This window comes from Bos grunniens, chromosome 1 (genome assembly GCF_055505025.1).
Source record: "Bos grunniens cultivar Pamir isolate PY7600 chromosome 1, Bosgru_T2T1.0, whole genome shotgun sequence".
Classification (NCBI taxonomy): Eukaryota; Metazoa; Chordata; class Mammalia; order Artiodactyla; family Bovidae; genus Bos; species Bos grunniens.
This window is the reverse complement of record NC_141165.1, coordinates 6,049,558-6,071,328: the sequence shown is the minus strand read 5'-3', so window position 1 is coordinate 6,071,328 and position 21,771 is coordinate 6,049,558. Positions and strand designations below refer to the sequence as shown.

The 21,771-nt window shown below is 41.1% G+C and overlaps 1 protein-coding gene across 4 annotated transcripts in view; it reads left to right on the top strand.

Moving 5' to 3' along the window:
- Positions 1–21,771, top strand: part of PIK3R4 (phosphoinositide-3-kinase regulatory subunit 4) — a 78,769-nt gene that overhangs the window by 21,182 nt on the left and 35,816 nt on the right. For all 4 annotated transcript variants that reach the window (XM_086416223.1, XM_086416200.1, XM_086416232.1 and 1 more), the window contains 3 exons: positions 5,920–6,093; positions 15,061–15,206; positions 17,403–17,606. In XM_086416223.1, the coding sequence (XP_086272349.1) occupies positions 5,920–6,093; positions 15,061–15,206; positions 17,403–17,606 (524 nt within the window). The remainder of the gene's footprint in view (positions 1–5,919; positions 6,094–15,060; positions 15,207–17,402; positions 17,607–21,771) is intronic.

Genomic DNA, 21,771 nt, shown 5'->3' with positions numbered 1-21,771 from the left:
AAAAAAAAAGATTGATTGATTGATTGATTTTTTTGGCTTTTTATTTTTTGCACGGTCTTTGTTGTTGCACTTGGGCTTCTCTAGTTGCGGCGAGCGAGGACTCCTCTTGTTGTGGCATGTGGGCCTCTCACTGCCGTGGCTACTTCTGTCATGGAGCGCAAGCTCCGGGTGCATGGCTTCACCAGTTGCAGCTCGCAGACTCAGGAGTTGTGACTTGCAGGCTCCAGGGCGCGAGCTCGGTAGTTGTGGTGCACAGGCTTGGTTGCTGCAGAGCGTGCGGGATCTTCCCCTACCGGGGGTGGAACCCGTGTCCCGTGTACTTACTGCAAGGTGGATTTGTAACCTCTGGACCACCAGCAAAACCCCCATGTGTATTTTGAAACATGGCCTTTATGTTCCTTTTTCACTTTTAAAGTAATTTTCATTTATTTTTTGTGTATAAAAGTTAATATATATGTGCTATAGAAAAATTGGACTTCCCAGGTGGTACTAGTTGCAAAGAAGCTGCCTGCCAATGCAGGAGATCTAAGAGATGTGGGTTTGATCCCTGAGTCACAATCCCCTGGAGGAGGGCCTGACGACCCACTCCAGTATTAATGCCTGGAGAATCCCCATGGACAGAAGAGTCTGGCGGGCTACAATCCACAGGGTTGCAAAGAGTCTGACATGACTTAGCACAGATGTAGAAAAATTGGAAGATCTAAAAAGCTTAAAGAAAACAACTCCCCTCCAGTTCTCCAGCCCATGTACAGCCTCTGTTAGTGTTTTGTTTTTTCCCTTCCTCTGGGTCACCCTTGCCTCTTCTTTCCACCCGTCGTCCCATTCTGCCATGTATGCTGTGAGGCACTGTTACGTACTGGCTAAGAGCAGCACTGTGTTTTTTTTATTTTTTTAATTGAAGGGTAATTGCTTTACAGAATTTTGTTGTTTTCTGTTGAACATCAACATGAATCAGCCATAGGTATACATATGTCCCCTCCCTCTTGAACCTCACTCCCGTCTCCCTCCCCATCTATTTTTCTAGGTTGATACAGAGCCCCTGTTTGAGTTCCCTGCGTCATACAGCGAATTCCCATTGCCTGTCTATCCGGGAGTTGGTGATGGACAGGGAGGCCTGGCGTGCTGCAATTCATGGGGTTGCGAGGAGTCGGACACGACTGAGCGACTGAACTGAATTGAATGAAAGTTTCCATGTTACTCTCTCCATACATCTCACCCACTCCCCCCAACCCACCCCATAAATCTGTTTTCTATGTCTGTTTCTCCATCACTGCCCTACAAATAAACTCATTGGGACCATCTTTCTAGATTCCATATATATGCTTTAATAAATTATATTTATCTTTCTCTTTCTGACTGACTTCTCTCCATATAATAGGCTCTAGGTTCATCCACCTTATTAGAATTGACTCAGTTGTGTTCCTTTTTATGGCTGAGTAATATTCCATTATCACACACACATACCACAGCTGCTTTATCCATTCACCTGTCGATGGACATCTAGGTTGCTTCCATGTTCTAGCTATTGTAAATAGTGCTTCAGTGAACACTGGGGTACATGTGTCTTTTCAATATTGTTTTCCTCAGGGTATATGCCTAGGAGTGAGAGTACTGCATCATATGATGTTTTTATCCCTAGTTTTTTTAAAGAAATCTCCATACCGTCTTCCATAGTGGCTGTATCCATTACATTCCCACCAACAGTGCAAGAGCGTTCCCTTTCCTCCACACCCTCTGCAGCGTTTATTGTTTGTAGACTTCTTGCTGATGGCCACTCTGACCAGTGTGAGGTGATATCTCATTGTAGTTTTGATTTGAATTTCTCTAATAATCACTTAGTAGTGTCTGACTCTTTGTGACCCTATGGATTGTAGCCCGCCAGAGCCCTCAGTCTGTGGAATTCTCTAGGCAAGAATACTGGAGTGGGTTGCCATTCCCTCCTCCAGGGGATTTTCCAGTCCAGGGATCAAACCTGGGTCTCCTGCCTTGCAGGCAGATTCTTTACCATCTGAGCTACCTGAGGAAATAATAAGTGATGCTGAGCATCCTTTCATGTGTTTGCTGGGCATCTGTATGTCTTTGGAGAAATGTCTGTTTAGATCTTCTCCCACTTTTTGATTGGGTTGTTTGTTTTTCTGGTATTGACTTGTATGAGCTCCTTATATGTTTTAGAAATTAATCCTTTGTCAGTTGTTTCATTTGCTGTTATTTTCTCCCATTCTGAGCATTGTCTTTTCACCTTGGCTTATAGCTTCCTTTGCTGTGCAAAAGCTTTTAAGTTTATTTAGGTCCCACATGTTTATTTTTGTTTTTGTTTCCTTACTCTAGAAGGTGGGTCGTAGAAGGATCTTGCTTTGATTTGGTTGCTCTTGAACACTTGCATCGAGTGTTTAAGAGCAGCCACTCTTGACACCAGATTGCTAGGTTCAAGTTCTGGCTTTGTCACCTACTGATTGTGGTTCTAGGGGAAATCATTTAATCTTTTGTGTGCCTTTGTATCCCTGTCTGTAAAATGAGGATAACAATATTACTAACCCACTAGTTGTTTTGAAGATAAAATGAATTAACATATGTAATAATGCCTAGCACCTAAGTGCTCTGTATGTATTATATTACTTCTCAGTCCTGTTATTTTTTAAACCTTTATCTAGTAACATGTATATTCTAAACATTTTCTCATGTTATTAAAAATTCTTTGAAACCATAATTTAATAAGTAGAAATATTTTATTATAGTTTTACCAAAATTTAATGAACTGTTCTTTTGAATATTTAGATTGTTTTTACTTTGGTCAACATATATTATACACATCTATTCAGTTTAGTTGCTCAGTCTTGTCCAACTCTTTGCAACCCCATGGACTGCAGCATGCCAGGCTTTCCTGTCCATCACCAACTCCCGGAGCTTACTCAGACTCATGTCCGTTGAGTCGGTGATGCCATCCAACCATCTAATCCTCTGTTGTCCCCTTCTCCTCCCGCCTTCAATTATACATCTAACCATTTACATGAATATTTTCTTCTGATTATTTTCTCAGGTTGGGAGTCAGAAATTTTAATTACTGAGTTAAATAATATGAGTATATTTTTAGAACTTGACACATTTTGTAAGCTTTTCAAAGCGATAATATCATTGGTGGGCATTGTTCAATAGTATTGCACAGCCTTCCAGTATGGACTAGGCTTCAATCAGTGTTGATAGCTTAGAATGATGACTTGTTTTGATGTATATTTATTTGCTTATCATTGGAGGTGAAAAAAATTCCTCATGTTGATTACTCATTCATATTTCTTACTATGAATTTTTAATCTATTATTCTGGCTCCCATTTTTGGATGGTGTTATGCTTTTCTTATAATTTTTTTGAGCCTTTTATATCTACATTAAAAACAACATTTTATCACTTCTATGGCAAATAATCTTTTCTCAAATAAGTTGACTATAATTTTTTATGTCATTTAAAATAACTTTAGTGTTGTCAATTTATTTGATCTTTTCCTTCTTGTTTTTTTTTTTTTACTTTTGCACTTAAATCTTTTTCCATTCCAGAATTAGGTTAATTATACATTGGATGCATGTCTTTTTTTTGTATTAAAGCTTTATTTTTTTTACGTAGAAGTAAGAATCTGGCCTGCAGTGCAGGAGGCCTGGATTCAATCTCTGGGTTGGGAAGATCCCCTGGAGGAGGGCATGGCAACCCACTCTAGTATTCTTACCTGGAGAATCCCATGGACGGAGGACCCTGGCGGGCTGCACTCCTGGGGTTGCAGAGAGTCAGATACGACTGAGTGACTAAGCACAGCATAGCATGAACTGCTTGATTAATCTTTATTTGGGGCTGTGGTATGAGGTGAAATCTAAATTTTTCTCAGGAATGTAACCAATTTTCCCAACACTATTTACTAAACATTTCATTTATTTTCCATTAATTTGTGAAGCTTCTATTAGTATCTGTTTCATGCATATATCTTTTAGGGTCGCTTTTCTGGGTATCCTATTCCATTGATTTTTTTTTTTTTCACTTTGCTACTCAATATTATACTCTCTATAGTTATATTCTAATTATTATATATTTATTAACAACTTTAGTATCTGGTAGAATAAGCTCCCCAAATGTCAGTCTTCCTTTCCAAAATATTTTGAGCTATTTTAGTTTGTTGCACGTTTTAGTTTGTAAAGTTTCTAAATAGAATTCACTGGAATTTTAGACAGTGTTTTTTCTTTTACTACAGAAAAAAATTCTAAAATTCTTTCTCAATTATAAGGGAAATACGCTTCTGCAAATTACTCAAAACATAAGAAGTGATGTGTGACAGGCAGCAGTTGCACTTCGCAGCACGTACCCTGGTGCGTGGCTGTGGTTTGCCGCCTTCAGGTGACTATCGCTATCGTATGTAGTGTTTTCATATTATTCTTTTTAGGAGTATCAGTTTTATACTTTATCTCTCGACTTTTTTCTGTGCCAGATGAAGAGTTAACTCGCTCATATCATAATCTGATCCCCCTTGTCCTCTCTGTTTTGAGGTGTTGGTCACTGTGTTCGCAGTGGTTGTTTTTAGATTGTTGTTTCTGTAACTTTAAGTAATTCAGTTGTTTCTTAATTGGCCTTCTGATTTGGACTGCAAAGAATTTTGTGTTTCCCTCCTTCCTCCTTCACTTCCTTCATTCCTTTTTTATCTTTTTCTTTCTTTCTGCTTCTTCTGTTGGTTGCTAATTCAACTAACAATTGCATTTTTATAGTTGATGATATTTAAATTATCTTCTGCTTGTGATTCTGAAAATTCAAAATAATTTACATGAGTATGTAAATTTTATTGACTTTAGCACCAAGTAGTGGGCAGTATTTATAATTGCTTCACCACAGTTCTGATGCCATGACTCTCTCAGTTGATGAGAATGTCTGTAGCGTCAAGGTCAATGGATTCTTTCTTCTGTCCTCTGCAAACAACCACATACATAGTACATTGTAATTTATTTCATTTTTACATGACTTTCTTGAACATTTTTTTTTTTCGTCCTGGAGTTTGACTTTTTTGTTTTCCTTTTAGAGAGAAAATACACCTTCTTCACTCTGTCTACAATATCTCGCTTCTTTCTTCCTAGTTTTATCTGTTGCTTGTAATGTCTTCCATTTTTCTTCTTAATAGCATTTTTGAAGTTTATTGACTTTTAGTTTTAATTTGGGCTGATTGATTTCTAGGTCTTTACTAGGTTTTATCCTTTTCCCCCCTTGAATTCTTGGTTTATATCTACCATTTTGTGTTTCTACATTTTCCTCATTTTGTTGGCAAACATCCTCAAGAAACTTTCTTAGAAATGTTTGCATGGGAGGTAACCACGTACAGTTCTTGCATGTCTCAGGATGGCTCATTTTTGTATCCTTATTTTATTGACAGTTTGGGTATAACATTTCTTCCATAATCTTGAAGATCTTGCCCTGTTGTGTTCTAGCCTGCATGGGTGCTGAAATGATCATCTGATGCCAGTCTAATTCTACTTCCTTTTTAAGGGATCTGTATTTTCCTTTCTGTAAGCTTATAGGATCTTTTTCCCCTTGGCATCGCAGAATTTCTTGATGATTGGCATTGGTGTGGGTCTTTTTTATTTATTGTGCTGGGTAGGAAATGCAGTGTCTCTCTGTGGGTTATTGCTTAATATATTTGGCTTTTGATTCATTTTATTCCCTGGTGGCTCAGTGGTAAAGAAGGTTCAATCCCTGGTCGGGAATGTCCCCTGGAGAAGGAAATGGTAACCCACTCCAGTATTCTTGTCTGGAGAATTCCATGAATACATTCCTGACAGGCTACAGTCCATGGGGTCACAAAGAGTTGAGGACACGACTGAGCAACTAGCACTTTCACTAATAACATTTGTACTTTCAGGTGTAAAACAATCACGTATGGTTGCATCTCTTTTTCAGGCGTCGCTGCCTATGTTGGCTGGCAGAGCTCCTCAATTCTCAAACCCCTGCTGCAACAAGGTCTTAGTGATGCTGAGGAATTTGTTATTGTGAAAGCTCTTAACGCCCTTACCTGTATGTGTCAATTAGGGCTGCTGCAAAAACCCCATGTCTACGAGTTTGCCAGTGATATTGGTAAGTTTTTGCTTCTTAAAATTAGGATGGGAAAATGAGGGAAAGGTAAGAGAAATATGGGCTTCCCTGTTGGCTCACATGGTAAAGAATCTGCCTGCAGTGCAGGAGACCTGAGTTCGATCACTGTTGGGAAGATTCCCTGGGAAAGGGAATGACCACAACTGATTGATAGCATTGTGGAATTTCTAGACAATCTACAGTCAGATTTTCAGCTCTTGGGTCTCTTTTGTGTGTGTGTGCACAAGCGTGCATACCCTCATGCATGCTTATGCCTGCACTCATGTTATATGTGAGTGACAAGCAGGCCACTCACAGGAGCATTGGTTCTCCAGCCCAGGCTGGGAAATACATCTTTGTTTTAATCTGTAGTTAAGTCTTGGTGATCCTGGAAAGATGAAGATTTTTTTTTTTTTTAATACAATGTAGATAAAGTCTTTAACTGCCCTAAGAGTTAGCTTATGTTTTTGGACACTTGATTGTTAGCTATGTTGAGACTGTATGTAAAAGATTGTCTGTGACTTCTGTCATTACACTGATCACCAGTTAAACACTTGCAGTATTGCCATTACTACTGTTAGTAATTTTATTAACCAATGAAAGGATTAATTCCTTGACCTTTATAATAGTTAACCTGTGTTTATCAATTTTAAATTCAGAATAAGAACAGATACATGTGACCCTTTGTAAAAATAAAAATATTAGAAGCTTTTAGTTTTCTTACCACTTCATTTTAAGGAAGTAACCAGTATGAGATTGCAAGTTGGCTTTGTACTGAGAAAACATGAAATCTTAGACAATTACCTTTTTAGATATAATATTTTATTACTGCTTAATGCTTTGCCAATAAAATTTATAAAAACTCAAAATTAGTTAGATTTGGTTGATAAGTTTTTCTTGAGGCAATCCTTGGAGAAAAAAAGACAAAGAAATTATTATTTTGATTATTTAAATTAGATGGTTAGATAGTAGAGGTATAAAATTTCTAAAACTTTTTATGCATGAATATAGATTTTTAAAAGAAAAAAATTGTGGAGACTTGAGTATATGTAGATTTCTTATTTTATACTCCAATATCTATAATCATTCTTTTAGATTGTAATCCTAATTTGAATTTTTGGAAGATTATGTTAAAAAGAATTTAATAGTGAAGTTTTGAGTATTGGTAATGTAATCATGATAAAAATCTCTGCTACACTGAAATACTTTTTTGTGTGTAATCTACAAAGTACTAAACCTTGAGGGAATCGTCTCTCTCTTTTCCTCAGTTTTTAAAGAGCTAATAGCTTGGGAAGCAAAAATTATTAATATAATAAAAGATGTTAGAAGGTCTTTTGAGTTTCTTGTCCTATGTAGTATAAGGCAGATGTAGAAAGCACCACTTTTCATAAGAATATTAAAGAGAAAATGTATCATCCTAACAAATATCTTGCTGCTTGGAATATTTTCCTGCTCAGTTCTCACATCAGTGTTGTTTTTTTTCCTCCTGTGAAAGTGGCATTGCCTTTTAAGGGTCAAATTTTCCTTGCTTTTGACTTTGATATTCTGCATTGTAATGAAAATCCTCTGTATATAAATATGTACTTGTATATTATAATTTCACATAAATGTATTCCTTCTGTTGCTTATTAGGAAATTGTTTTTGAGATTTACTATAGTAGATAAGTAGCATTTTATTTATCTGCAAAATGGATGTCTGTCAATTTTTAAGCAAAAATTATCATAAAAGATAGTTTTTTACCTCTCTCGTCAAAATCTACAGAGATTTTTTCTGAGTTCTGCTGTTTCTAGTCGGGGTCTTCAAGTATCTTAAGTTTAACGTAAAAATAATTATCTTGAGGTATAGAATAAATCCAGTGTGGTACATTGGATTTGGATTATTTTGGATGTGGAACTTCCTTGGAACTAGAACTGAATTTGATACTACCTATGGAGATGAAGACTAGCCTTGCTGAGAAAAATGAAGCAAATAATCATTTGTTGGCATTTTGAACTGTTTAAAAAAGAAAAACGTTTTTAATAACTTAGAAACACCTACTTACAAAACAGATGATAAACTGTGTGCATCTCTCTGTTCTGTCTTTAAACTGTGTGTGGCTAGTCTGTTCTAGAGATTCTTGGTGGGAATTGTGCTGGTGGTGGTGATGGTCGTGAATGATACTAATCAAGCTTCCCACTTTGAATTTATGAAAACTCACCTTTCCCTCTTGTCCTCGTGTTTTAGTCACCAAGTCATGTCTGAATCTTTGCGACCCCCATGGACTGTAGCCCACCAGGCTCCTCTGTCCATGAGACTTCCCAGGCAAAAATATTGGAGCTGATTGCCATTTGCTTCTCCAGGGATCTTCCCGACCCAGGGATCAAACCTGCGTCTCCTTCCCTGGCAGGCGAGTTCTTCACTGCTGAGCCACCTGTGAAGCCTCTGCCTTTCCCTCCACCTGTCCCCAGAAAACTGGGAGTGTATTGGATGTTTTACGGAAAATCCTCTTGATTCTGTTTTCTTGTATTTGGCATCTTTGAAGTTCTTTGTATCCGTTAGCTGCTTACCGACACAGTAATGCTGTGCGAAAATCAACCACGAGATCTCAGGAAGCGCTTCAGTCAGGTTCTCATCATGCATCTAGGTGTGAGCTCTGTGGGCGGCTCTGCTTCAGGCCTTGCGTCTCCCGGACTGTCTGTGGGGACTGGGATGTATCTGTCCCCTCCTGGGCCCGTGTCGGAGGGACAGCAGCTACCCAGGTGATGTCCTGGGTGGTGGCAGAAGCCTAGCTGTGTTGCGCATTTCGAGCCTCTGTCTGTTAAACCTCACGTTCCATTGGCTAGAGCAGGTGCTGTGACTGAGACGAGGGGCGGGCGGAGATAGACCCTTTGTGCAGGTGAGCGCCAGGTAAGGGTGTGACTGTAACACAGGTAACACAGAGGACTGGACCGCTGATTCAGCCTCGTCTTCTGCCCAACTTCTGCCAGGTCGTCTTGAATTGAGTTACCTTTTGGAGGTTTTTCAGTGTTCTTCCAGCCCTCATTTTCTGTATTGTCAGAGGGAAACTCCAGCCCTTCCATCGTTGGCTGTCTCAGAAGCTGTAGGGTGTTAATGGAATAACCAAAATCACCTCCATGTGTAGAAGAATTGGAAATGGAAAAACTCTGGAGACAGATACCTTGAACAATTTTTTTCTCTTGCCCTATTTAAGTAATATTAGTACAAAATAGGATTTTTTTTTTATCATTTCTTATTTTTTAAATTTATTGTTTATGGAACTGGGCCTGGTTTGTAACGTCATCCAGGTTTCATGTGTACAGCATTGTATTTCTGCTGCTGTGCACACTGCAGTGTGCTCCCCACCAAAAATCGGGTTTCTGTCCACCATCGTTCAGTTGATCCCCTTTACCCATCTTGCCCTCCTCCCTGCCCCTCCCTGTCTGGTAACTGTTACGGTGTCCTCTGTATTTATACGCTGCTTTTTTTTTTTGGCTGAGTTCATTTATTATTTTTTGTTTGTTTTTTGTGTGCCACACATAAGTGAAATCATATGGTATTTTTCTTTCTCTGTCTGACATATTTAACTTAGCTTAATACACTGAAGGTCCGTCCATGTCGTTGCAAGATTTTGCTTTTTTTATGGCTGATTAACATTCCATCCCATCTTTATTCCAGATCTTCTTTATCCATTGACGGGCACTTAGGTTATTCCCCATCTTGGCTGTTGTAAATAAAGCTGTAATGAGCATAGGGGTGCATACATCTTTTTGAATTAATGTTTTATTGTTCGGATAAGTCACTTACATGTGGCACACCAAACAGCCAGGAATAGCTGGGTCTTATGGGAGTTCTGTTCTCACCTTTCTGAGGAGTCTCCACAGTGTTTTCCATAGTGACTCCTCCAGTCTCCACTTCTGTAGTGTGAAAAAGGTTTCCTTTTCTACACACGCTTTCCAGCACTTGCTGTTTCTCATCTTTTTGATGACAGCCATGCTAAGAGTGTGAGGTGATAGCTCATTGTGATTTTGATTTGCATTTCCCTTATAATCAATGATGGTGAAAATCTTCACGTGTCTGCCAGCCAACTGTATGTCTTCTTTGGAGAAATTCAGCTCCTCTGCCCATTTATTATGCAGGTTGTTGTTTTTTGGCTGTTGAATTGTCTGAGTTCTTTATATATATTGACATTAACCCCTTCTCAGCTACAGGCCTTGCAGATAGCTTCTCCCACTCAGTAGGTTGTCTATTTTGTTGACGATTTCTTGTTTTGTGCAGAAGCTTTTTAGTTTGGTGTCGCCCCATTTGTTTATTTTTGTTTCTCTTATCTGAGGAGACATGTCTAAAGATTTTTGCCAAGACTTTTGTCAGAGAGCATGCTGTTTATGTTTTCATTAGTTCCGTTTTTCCAGCACTGTTTAAGAGACTGGCCTTTCTCCATTGTATATCATGTGCTCTTGTCCACAAGTGTGGGTTTATTTCTCTCTGGGTGATGCTGTATCCACTGATGTAAGTGGGGTGTTAAAGTCCCCTAGTTCCCCTCTTGGACTTCCCTGGTGGCTCAGACGGTAAAGCATCTGTTTAATGTGAGAGACCTGGGTTTGATCCCTGGGTTGGGAAGATTCCCTGGAGAAGCAAATGGCAACCCACTCCAGTACTCTTGCCTTGAAAATCCCACGGATGGAGGAGCTTGGTGCAGGCTACTATCCACGGGGTCGCAAAGAGTCGGGCACGACTGAGTGACTTCACTCACTTTAGTTCCTCTCTTGCTGTCAGTTCTTCCTTTAGGTCTGATAATGATCGCTTGTATGTTTTGATGCTCCTGAGTTAGCTATGTGTGTGTGTATGTATATATAAATCACTGTTATGTCTTCCTGATGAATTGTCCATTTTATCCTTATATACTGTTCATCTTTGTCTTTGGTTACCTTTTTTGGCTTGAAGCCTGTTTTACTTGATATGAGTATGGATACATTCCTTCTGTTTAGGCTGTAATTTGGAGTCTTCTGTCCCTTCACTTTGAGCCTATGTTTGTCCTTAGAGCCGAGGTAAGTGTCCTGGTGGCAGCATATATAGTTGGGTCTTATTTTTCCTTTTAACCTTTTATCTTGTATCGGGTTATAGCCGATTAACACTGTTGTGATAGTTTCAGCTGAACAGCAAAGGACTGAGCCATACATAACATGTACCCATTCTCCCTGAACTCCCCTCCCATCCAGGCTGCCACGTGACATTGAGAGAGTTTCATGTGCTATAGGGTAGTTCCCTGTTGGTTATCCATTTCCAGTATAGCAATGTGCACAAATCTACCCCAAGCTCCCCACCTGTGCCTTCCACCATCCTTCCCCATGGCAACCATAGTTTCATTCTCCAAGTCTGTGAGTCTCTTGCTGCTTTGCAGATCAGTTAATTTGAAACATTTGCTTTTAGGTTCCACATATAAGGGATGTCATGGGCTTCCTTGGTGGCCCTTATGGTAAAGAATCTGCCTGCAATGAGGGAGACCTGGCTTTGGTCCCTGGGTGGGGAAGATCCACTGTAGAAGGGAATGGCCACCCACTCCAGTATTCTTGCCTGGAGAATCCCGTGGACAGAGGAGCCTGACAGGCTACAGTCCATGTGGTTACCATGAGGTTTATATGAAACATCTCATAGGTACATGTGTCCTTTTCAGTTCTGGTTTCTTCAGGGTATATGCCTAGGAGTGGGATTGCTGGGTTATATGGTGGGTTTTTTAAGGAATTTCCATACTGTCTTCCATAGTGGCTGTATCAGTTTACTTTCTCACCAACAGTGCAAGAGGATTCCCTTTTCTCCTCACCCTCTGCAGTATTTATGGTTTGTAGACTTTTTGACGATGGCCATTCTGACCAGTGTGAGGTGATATCTCACTGTAGTTTTGATTTGTAGTTTCCTCTTCATTTATTTATATATATATGACATATATATCATTGGAAGGACTGGTGCTGAAGCTGAAACTCCAGTACTTTGGCCACCTGATGCGAACAGCTGACTCGTTTGAAAAGACCCTGATGCTGGGAAAGATTGAGGGCAGGAGGAGAAGGGGACGACAGAGGATGAGATGGTTGGATGGCATCACCGACTCGATGGACATGGGTTTGGGTGGACTCCAGGAGTTGGTGATGGACAGGGAGGCCTGGCGTGCTGCGGTTCATGGGGTCGCAAAGAGTCGGACACGCTGAGCGACTGAACTGAACTGAACTTCATTTATTTGGACTCCTGTGCTTTTAAGTTTGTTCCTTCACTTGTGTGATATTTGTCTGCCTTTTCACGATTGTTTTTTAAACTTAATGTGTTTGAGGTCTCGTTTTCCCAGGCTTCAAGCTTGAATTCTTTCTTCCTTTTGGTTTCTGCCCTCTAAGGTTGGTCCAGTGGTTTGTGTAAGCTTCATATAGGGTGAGATTTGTGCTGAGTTTTTGTTTGTTTGTTTGTTTTTCCTCTGATGGGCAAGGCTGGGTGAGGTGGTGATCCTGTCTGCTGATGATTGGGTTTGTATTTTTGTTTTGTTTGTTGTTCGGATGAGGCATCCTGCACAGGGTGCTGCTGGTGGTTAGGTGATGCTGGGTCTTATATTCAGGTGGTTTCCTGTGTGTGAGTTCTCACTGGTTGATACTCCCTAGGGTTAGTTCTCTGGTCGTCTAGGCTTAAAGTCAGTGCTCCCACTCCAGAGGCTCAGGGCTGGATCTCGCCAGTCCCAGCACAAGGGGCTCCTCGTGTGTTCTTATTCTAGAGACATGGGGTTTAAAGGTTTCAGTTTCAGACACTGGGACCTCCTTGCAGCGATGACGGTGGTCAGTGTTTTTCTGGTGAATTGGGAGAAAGATTTCCTGTTTTCCTCCGGGGAAGCCTGCCCGCACCTCGCGCACCTCGGCGGGCTCCTTGCAGTCGCAGAGGCTGAGCCCTGTGCGGGGCTCCAGAAGACCTCAGAAGATGCCTTCTGACCTTTGGGTGGGATGGTCACTGAAGGGGGTGGTCCTTCTCGGGTGCTGGTGCCATTCTGCTTTCTCAGAGGCGTCCTTGCTCTCTGACAGAGTCATGAGTGCAAACAACTTTTTTTTTTTTTTTTTGCGTTTTAGTCTCTTTGGTTAAGTGTTCCTTCTGTTCATTAATTTCATTCCTGAGCTCACTGGACTATCTCTGTGAGTTTTCATGTGGCTCTTTGAGTTTCCTCATGACAGCTATCTGGAATTCTCTGTCAGATCCCTGTATTCAGTGGCTTTAGTTTCTGGAGATTTTTCATTTCCTTTTTGTGACACAATCTTCCTGCTGTCTTCAGGGTGCTTGATGAGAGTGTTTCTCTTCCTGTGCCTTGGAAATAGTGAACACTTCTTGATTCTGATTCACCACGCTGGAAGGCAGTAGTCTTTCTCTGCTGTCCGTTAGGTGGCACTATAGCCTAACTTTTAAAGTTCCTTTGTCTGTGCTGCCTCTGGTTATCTTTGGGAGCCCGAGGTTCCCACCCTCTGCTGCCTTGTTAGAGGTGTCGCCCCGCAACCTCCTGGCTGCTCCCGAGCCTCTGGTGGCGGTGTGCCTTGCACTGCCGCTGTTGCTAGCGTCACTGCCCGGGCACCAGGGTAGTGGGCCCTTGGTCACGTGCAGCCCCAGGCACTGCTCTCACAGGAGAGGGGAGGGTGGACAGGAGCTGGGGTCACGGGCCCATCTCTGACCAGTCTGGTGTTGCAAGGTCTGAGGGCTTTGCTGCCGTGGCGGGAGGTGTAGGGGCTGGAGTTGTGGGCGCCTCTGTGACTAGGGGGACGGGGTCCTGGCCCACTGCCGCCCGGTCACCGGAAGCTGTCGGTGCTGCTGCAGGGGAGGCCAGAGCCGTGAGAGCCGCCGCCTCTGGGGCCGCGGCTCAGCTGCCGTGGGCAGAGGGCAGACTGCAGTCACCACTGTGTATTCCCTGGTCCCACCTTCCCTGTTTGCTCCGGTCCCCCCACCTCTAGACGTCTAGGTAAGTGGAATTCTGCCCCTGGTTGTGTTGAGCAGAGGCACCTTTGTTGAGTTTTTGGTGTTGTACTGATTGTAGAGTAAAAAAGGAAGACAAAAGGAGCATCTCACTCCACCATAGTATTGACTTTGTGATGACAGAATTCTTATTTCTCTGTTAGCCTGAATTTCTTATGACGTCAGTATTCTCTAAATGATGATGTCTTTGTATCCTCAGAACTAATAGGTTTTTGCTTTATTGTTGTTAAATCCAGTTAGTTTAGCTGTTTGACTTTTATCCTAAATCTTCAGTTAGTTGAAATCATTGACTTTAAGTGTCATACAGAAAATAGTTAAAAGATGTGAAAGATACTCATTGAATTTTGTGGTTTAATCTTACATCTTAACTCTTTAACAATGGGCAGCATATGTTTTCTGCCTTTCAGTCTCAATTCATATTGCCTTGTGAATGCATTTATGAGTATTGTATTCAATACAATCAGATCTTTGTATTTAAATGAGTGTCAGTCAGGTGAGATCATTCCCTTAATCCAAACTGTGACTTGGTGGAGAAACGCCTTCGCTGTTTCCTTGCCCTCTGTGTGGTGGCTGTGCGTCCCTGAACCTCCCTTGGGTGCATTATATGGGGTCACAGTCTGCCGTGTGCTGCTGGGACTCAGGTCTCTGCCTTGTGGTTTTCAACTCAGTCTCTTGAGTGAGTATGTGTCCCCAATCTTCAACCCTGACTACAAACATAACAGTTTGAATCCCAAGGAAAGAGGGAACTGTTTTGCTCTCTTATGGTATTGTTCATATTTATGGGCGGGAATAATATAATGTCAGTATGTTCACCTGGCTCAGTTTATGTCCCAGGACAGTCAGAGGCAACCTGATAGTAACATTTGGTATAATCCCTTTATCAATAGTGTTATAAGGTAAAAATTTGTTTATCTTAATAGTGGGAAACTCTTTATGAACATGGTATCTTGATAGTACGGACCTCTTTATGAACATGGTTTAATCCATGCCTTTTTTTTCCCTCTTAGCCCCCTTTCTGTGTCATCCCAACCTATGGATACGCTATGGTGCTGTGGGATTTATCACTGTGGTAGCTCACCAAATAAGCACAGCTGATGTCTACTGCAAACTGATGCCTTACCTTGACCCATATATTACTCAGCCAATAATACAGGTATGCATGTTCCAGCTTGGAATCAACCCTCCCTTCCAACTGTGCCCCTTTAAGAAAAAGGTTTGGAGAGTCCTATTTTTATTTAAACTTTTAAAGATTTAAATTGGACTGTAGACTTTTCACATTTCTTTTGCGGTAGTTAATGTTAATGAACAAACGCTCTGGACTGTGAGAGGAGCCAGGGAGCTGGTATGCTGTCCATCATGTTGAGTGTAATGCAGCTCCGTGGCTCACCCTTTCTCCTTTCGTGTGGTGTCTGAAGCGTCTGCTGTTACGGGAAGTGTAGCAGGAATATATATTGATGGACCTGCTTTTGTATAGCTGATTCCAGCCCAAGTTCACATTGATAATAAATTGGAAGTAGGCTTTTTCCAAAATTGGTTTTTAGAGCACTCACTGGTTCTGGTTTTTTTTTTTTTTTAATCTAAAGACAACTGACCCCTCTTGCTCCCTGCTCCTCCCCCACCCTTTCCTAAGCAGTGTAGCACTTGTTGATAAACTTTGGGTCTTTGGTTTGTACAAGGCAGTTATTTATCCAGCTTGTCAGTGTATATACCCTTCATTTTGCTGAATAGCCAGCTATCAAAATATTGATAGATGTTTAAATTGAATGGACTTTTGAGAGGTGATTCTAGTTGCTAAAGCATCCTAAAATACCTGTTTTTCTTTTGCAAGTTCCTATTCCTCTCTAGCTTTCTCCTACTTTTATAAGCCCAGTGTGCCTTCCCTGTGGTTGGAGAAAATGGCCTTGGATATCCTCTGCAAATAAGTGGCTATGACTGCCTTCCGTCTTTACTTTTCATAATAGAGTAATCCAACGTGGGGAATCATCATTTTTTCTTTCATAGAGTTTGTAAATTAAAATTTTCATCCTGAGAACAATTTATGTATCCTTGAAAGATAGATAATATTGCTAAAACATGACCTTTTTTGAAGTTTATTAAGGCTTTCTTAGAAGCCAGGTCTAGAGATTCCTACTGCTTTGACTGCTTATTCTATTTTGAGCCATAGAAGTTTGGCTCTTTGGAGAAGGCAATGGCAGCCCACTTCAGTACTCTTGCCTAGAAAAACCCACGGACTGAGGAGCCTGGTAGGCTGCAGTCCATGGGGTCACAAAGAGTCAGACACGACTGAGTGACTTCACTTCACTCACTCCATACTTTATCACTGGAGAAGAAAATGGCAACCTACTCCAGTATTCTTGCCTGGAGAATCCCATGGACAGGGAGCCTGGCAGGCTGTGGTCCATGGGGTCGCAGAGAGTTAGACACGACTGAAGTGACTGAACAAGCAAGCAAGTTTGGCTCTTAAACTATTAAGAAAGAAAGAAGTGTTTCTGGGATTGAAAAATTAGATTCATTTGTAATAACTTTTAGTTGTGTTTCACTAAAATAAACCTGATATTTACGTGGTTTGTTAGAAATTGCACCATTCTCCTTGTTTTTCAGAAATTGTTATTAGTGTTACTTTTTGCTTTTATCATTGTTGTATATTTTGAAAGGCCAGGTTTAGGAGCTGAGAGACTGCTTATCTATATGCTTCACAGTTCTCACTTTTCTGCAATTTGGATTAGACAAAAGATACCTTTGTATGCTGGTTTCTTTTGGCCAACTCACCAGGTAGTTAAATCTATCTAAAAAAGTCCTCTTGGTTACTGTTTAACTCCTTTTATTATAAATGCATTGACAAGGAGAATATTCTTGGGGATTAAAAATGAACAGATTTTAAGAACTCTATGGAGAGAGTAATGTTTTTTAGAAGTGGTTGAAGCTGTTGGGAAAACCTGATGACTGAAGGGTGGCCTTGTGGCTGTTGAGCATCTTCTCTGGATTAGTACCTTTTGGCTGTTAGACCTGCAAACTTCAGATACTTCATAGATCTGGAAATTCATCTGATGTTTTAAGATCTAGAAAACTTGGGGTCTAAACTTTTCTAGTCTGGACATTGGTAATATTCAAGTATGATAGACACAAATGTATACTCAGATGCTAAAAATGAATGAAGAAATACCTTCACTCTCTAAAGGTCCCTGGTGTTCTTTTTTCTTCTAAGCAAAAGTTGCAGATGTCAATATCTCCCGTTTTCTTAGAAAATGAATGCCCATGTTAACTTTACACAGGTTATATTTATTGAATTTGAAAACAGCTGTACTGTATGTTATATCTTTGGCTGATTCTTTTTATTTTTCTAATATAGATTGAAAGAAAACTTGTTCTACTCAGTGTTTTAAAAGAGCCAGTAAGTCGTTCTATATTTGATTATGCTTTGAGGTCTAAAGATATCACTAGCTTGTTCAGACATCTTCACATGCGTCAGAAGAAGCGAAACGGGTCTCTTCCTGACTGCCCTCCACCCGAGGATCCTGCCATAGCACAGCTGCTGAAGAAGTTGCTTTCACAGGTAGTATCACCTTTCCGGAAATCTTACATTTAAATGCAGATTTTATAAAAACATGGAAGGATACATCTAGCATGTAAAAATATTTTTGATTAAGTTGTAGCATAGCAAATGAGTAAATAAATCTGACAGATATGCATTTGCTTTGGTATCTAAGGCATGCTGTGACGATGATAAGGCACTGGGTTGAGTTAAATAAGGAATCATGGGAGACTGTGTAAGTTTGTTTGTGGTTACTGGCTATGTACATGAGGGAAAAAGTAGATACAACCTTAGATTTAAGTAATATTCTCGATTGCATTTCATATTTCGTCAAAAATATAAAGAAATTCAGTTAGAAAAAAAAATTACAGAACACAAATGCAATAAAACTCTTGGTTTAATTCAGCTCAAAATTTAGAGTCTTCACTACATGCAAACAGCTGAAATGCTGGGACTTATAATGTGTCTTAGATTGAATAAACCAGCAGTTTACTGCTGTATCTTGCAAATCTGTGGATCTGAATCCTTGTTAACAAATCTCGTTAGAACTAGGAATCCTTGTTATTATGCTTGGCATTATTTAAATCTAGACTCAGCATCCTGTTCTAGAGGGGACGTGTGGATCCTAGAGAAGACAAAGTAGGAGTGTAACTCGTTAGAAATAAAGGGTACGGTTCCTGAAAAGATGTTCAGTGGGCCTTAAAGCGAATGCTTGGGGTCACTGTTAATGAGTGTCTTTAAGTCTGTGGGACATGATGTTTAAGAACATGAGTATCGGTCACTATCTTGTCTAAGAGAAAAGAAGAGAGAACACCTCTGCTGCGGAGAGAGAATCGGTCAGCTTCGGGAGATAAATCCTTTCTCACATCGATGCCTGTTACTGAATATCCGGTGCTGTCTGATGCCCAGATATCGGTTTGGGTGATTGAACTCTGCAATAGGCTTCTGTGGATGCTGGTTAATAACCCATCTTGGTTCTTTGAGGTCTAACTTTATCTGGAGACTTGAGCTGCCTCTGAAAGTCCCTTGCAACCCAGTGGTTCTGTTTCCTGTGTTTCAGAGGACTTCGATTTGATATGACTTGAATTGCCAGAGAGCTTGTTTCTTTGAGTTTTCTTTTAACCTTGGCTTGTACATTAGATGTATTTTCCAGTTTATGGAAAATTGGATATTGAATCACATTTTCCAGTTCTTTCTCCAGAGCAAGTAATTCTTATCAAAAAGATTTCCGCATGCATTAAAAACCACCCCAGTTTAGATGTTTCTTGGAGCTTGAATAGTGTAATTCTTTTGTATTTCTCTCTTCCATGCAAATCCTGTTTATTAAGTTGAAATCTTCTATGCGGAAGTTTTCTCTTCCGTGTAGGTCGTTAGTTATTTTGTGGAACCGCCTTAGCTCCTGATTGTTGCTTTTCACCTTGCCGTGGGTGTCAGTTTTCCGCTGCCACGGGTAAAGGGAGGGCAAGGGGAGGGGCAGCGTGCCTCCCTTTACCCTTGGCATAGCCCTTCTGCATCCTGCTGCTCTTCTTCCCAGCCCCAGGGCCCTGCTGCTCCCCGGCACCAGCCCCCATCACTGGGGTCCCAGTGAAAGCACTGCACTCTCGCTGACTTGTATTCCTGAGTCTCAGTGCTTGAGGTCCTCACTCATCTCTCCTTCCTGTGAGTGGAAACAGGGATATGCTGTCTCTGTGAATAATCTTAGGGGACTAGTCACAGATACTCTCAGAAGACTCCTCAGGGGCAAGGATGCTCTGCTTTAAGGGCTAGGTGCTGCTGCTGGAAAGGACAGCAGGCTAGAGTCTCCGAGGCCCTGGGCAGCAGCAGCACAGCACTGGCTTCCCCAGGTTGAGAACACGCAGTGAGTCTACTTTCTGTGTTGTGTGCCTGTCCTTGAAATAGGTTTGATGAGTAGATATTGGCATCATTTCATTAGATAAGGAAACTGAGGCTCAGTGAGGGTAGTTAAGCTCCTGTGCATGCACACTTAGTGAACATTACATTTCAAAGCTAATGTTGGAACCTAAACCTGTCTTCACTCTGTATGCCTCCCCAAGTCCCCCACCCCCGCAAAGTGCCATCGTGCCTCTCAAAGTGCCCAGAGGATAAGGGACTAAAGCTGAGAGTCTTGCTGGGGTTTTACGTGGACTTAGGAAGAGGCCTCTGGGCCGCTCGTCTCTTCCAGCCCTGTGTGAGTCTGTCTTTTTGGTCCCTTTGCTACTGAGTTTGTTGGGATTACCAGAAGAGGCCTGGAGCCAGAGGCGGTTTTGGAGGTGGGAACTGAGTCCTTGTCCTAATGTTAGGAATACAGAGGGGAGAAATTAGCCTCTGTGGAGTTTACCCTCCTGCAGAATTTTTTTTTTTTTTTTGCTCGGGGTTCTTCAGTGCTCTTTTCTGTAGTACCACTTGGGGACACTTGAGATACGGTGTGACTAAAATAGGCCTTTCCAGAGCAGCCTAGTGTTGTTTCTCTGATATATTCAGAGCACCAGATAATAGACTTAAAGTACACTTCTGGAATTACCTCTGTGGGAGTTGAAATCTGCCTGTACTCCAGATTTTCAATAGGATTTCCCATCTGGAGGTAACACATGTCAGGATTATTTTAGATTGATCTCATCTATGAGAGCTCCCTGTTTTTTTCATATTCATTTAATCAGATACTAGAACAGACACTTTAACTAACATTTTAAACTTTTACATATTTTTAACTAAAAAGATTTTGACTTGGTAGTATAGATGCATGGTGTAAAATTGAAAAGCTGTATAAGAAGATATACAATAAAATGTAAGTTTTCGTCTAATCTCTGACTCCTGGCCATCCGTTTTTCTTTCTCTGTTGATTGTGAATTTTATACTGTTGGGTGCTGAATCCCTTTACGCTACACAGTTGGCCCTCTATATCCACACATTCCACATCCATGAATTCAACCAACCGTGGGTCAAAAATATTAAAAAAAAAAAAAAATTCCAGAAAGTTCCAAAGAGCAAAACTTGAATTTGCCTCATACTGGTAACTGTTAACATTGTATTTACAACTTTTTACATAATATTTACATTGTTTTAGATATTATAAGTAATCTAGAGGTAATTTAAAGTATATAGGAAGATGTTTGTAGGTTCCTTGCAAATACTGTGCTGCCATTTTATTTAGAGGATCAAGCATCTGTGGATTTTGTTGGGGGTCCTGAGGATGGCTATATTGTGTTGGATTTGTTCTGTAGTTAAACTTATTTGGAGTTGGTTTGATGATGTTAAGCCTTGGTTTTGAGCTTTGTTAGAAGAGATCCAGATCAGCCTTTGGTCAGTGGCCAGCTTAGCTTGATTCCTAGGGACTTGTGAGGACATGATGTTCTCTGTGGCAAGAGGTCTCTCACTTCCGGCTGGTAGGAGCAGAGTGAGTGATCCTCAGCCTTGTCAGCTCTGGGGTTATTTGGCTTGCTGCTTTCTGTTGCCTTTTCCTGGTCCCAGGTGTTGGTGTTCATACGCATGTAGCTCAGCACTCAGTGGGAGACTGGTGGCGCCCTGACCACAGCTCTTGCTTGGCAGGGGATCTCTCTTCTTCAGGGCTCTGCCCCATTCTTGGCCGTTTGGCTTCCTGGAACTCTGATTTGTCTCTTGAATGTGGCTCTGATGAACTCTGAGTCCCCCCCACCATCGCCCTCCTCACGCCATGGCCTGGAAACTCTCCAAAGAGTAAGCTGGGACAGTCATAGGACTCACCTTTATCTGGGGGAATCAGAGCCCTGTGCTTCCTGTTTTCCAGTGTCTGAAATGTGTCATATCGTATTTTTTGTCTGGTTTTAAAGTTGTTTTAAATGAGAGGGTAAATCTTGTCCCTGTTATACATCATGGCTGGAAGCAGAAGTCTGACGGATATTAAGGGACTACACTTTTGCTGTAAACAATAGAATGGGAAAGATGAGATCTCTTCAAGAAAATTAGAGATACCAAGGGAACCGTTCATGCAAAGATGGGCTCAATAAAGGACAGAAACGGTGTGGATCTAACAGAAGCAGATGATATTAAGAAGAGTTGGCAAGAATATACAGAAGAACAGTACAAAAAAGATCTTCGGACCCAGATAATCACGGTGTAAGATCACTAACCTGCAGGCATACGTCCTGGAGTGCAGTGTTAAGTGGGCCTTAGGATGCATCACTACGAACAAATGCACTCAATATGCCAG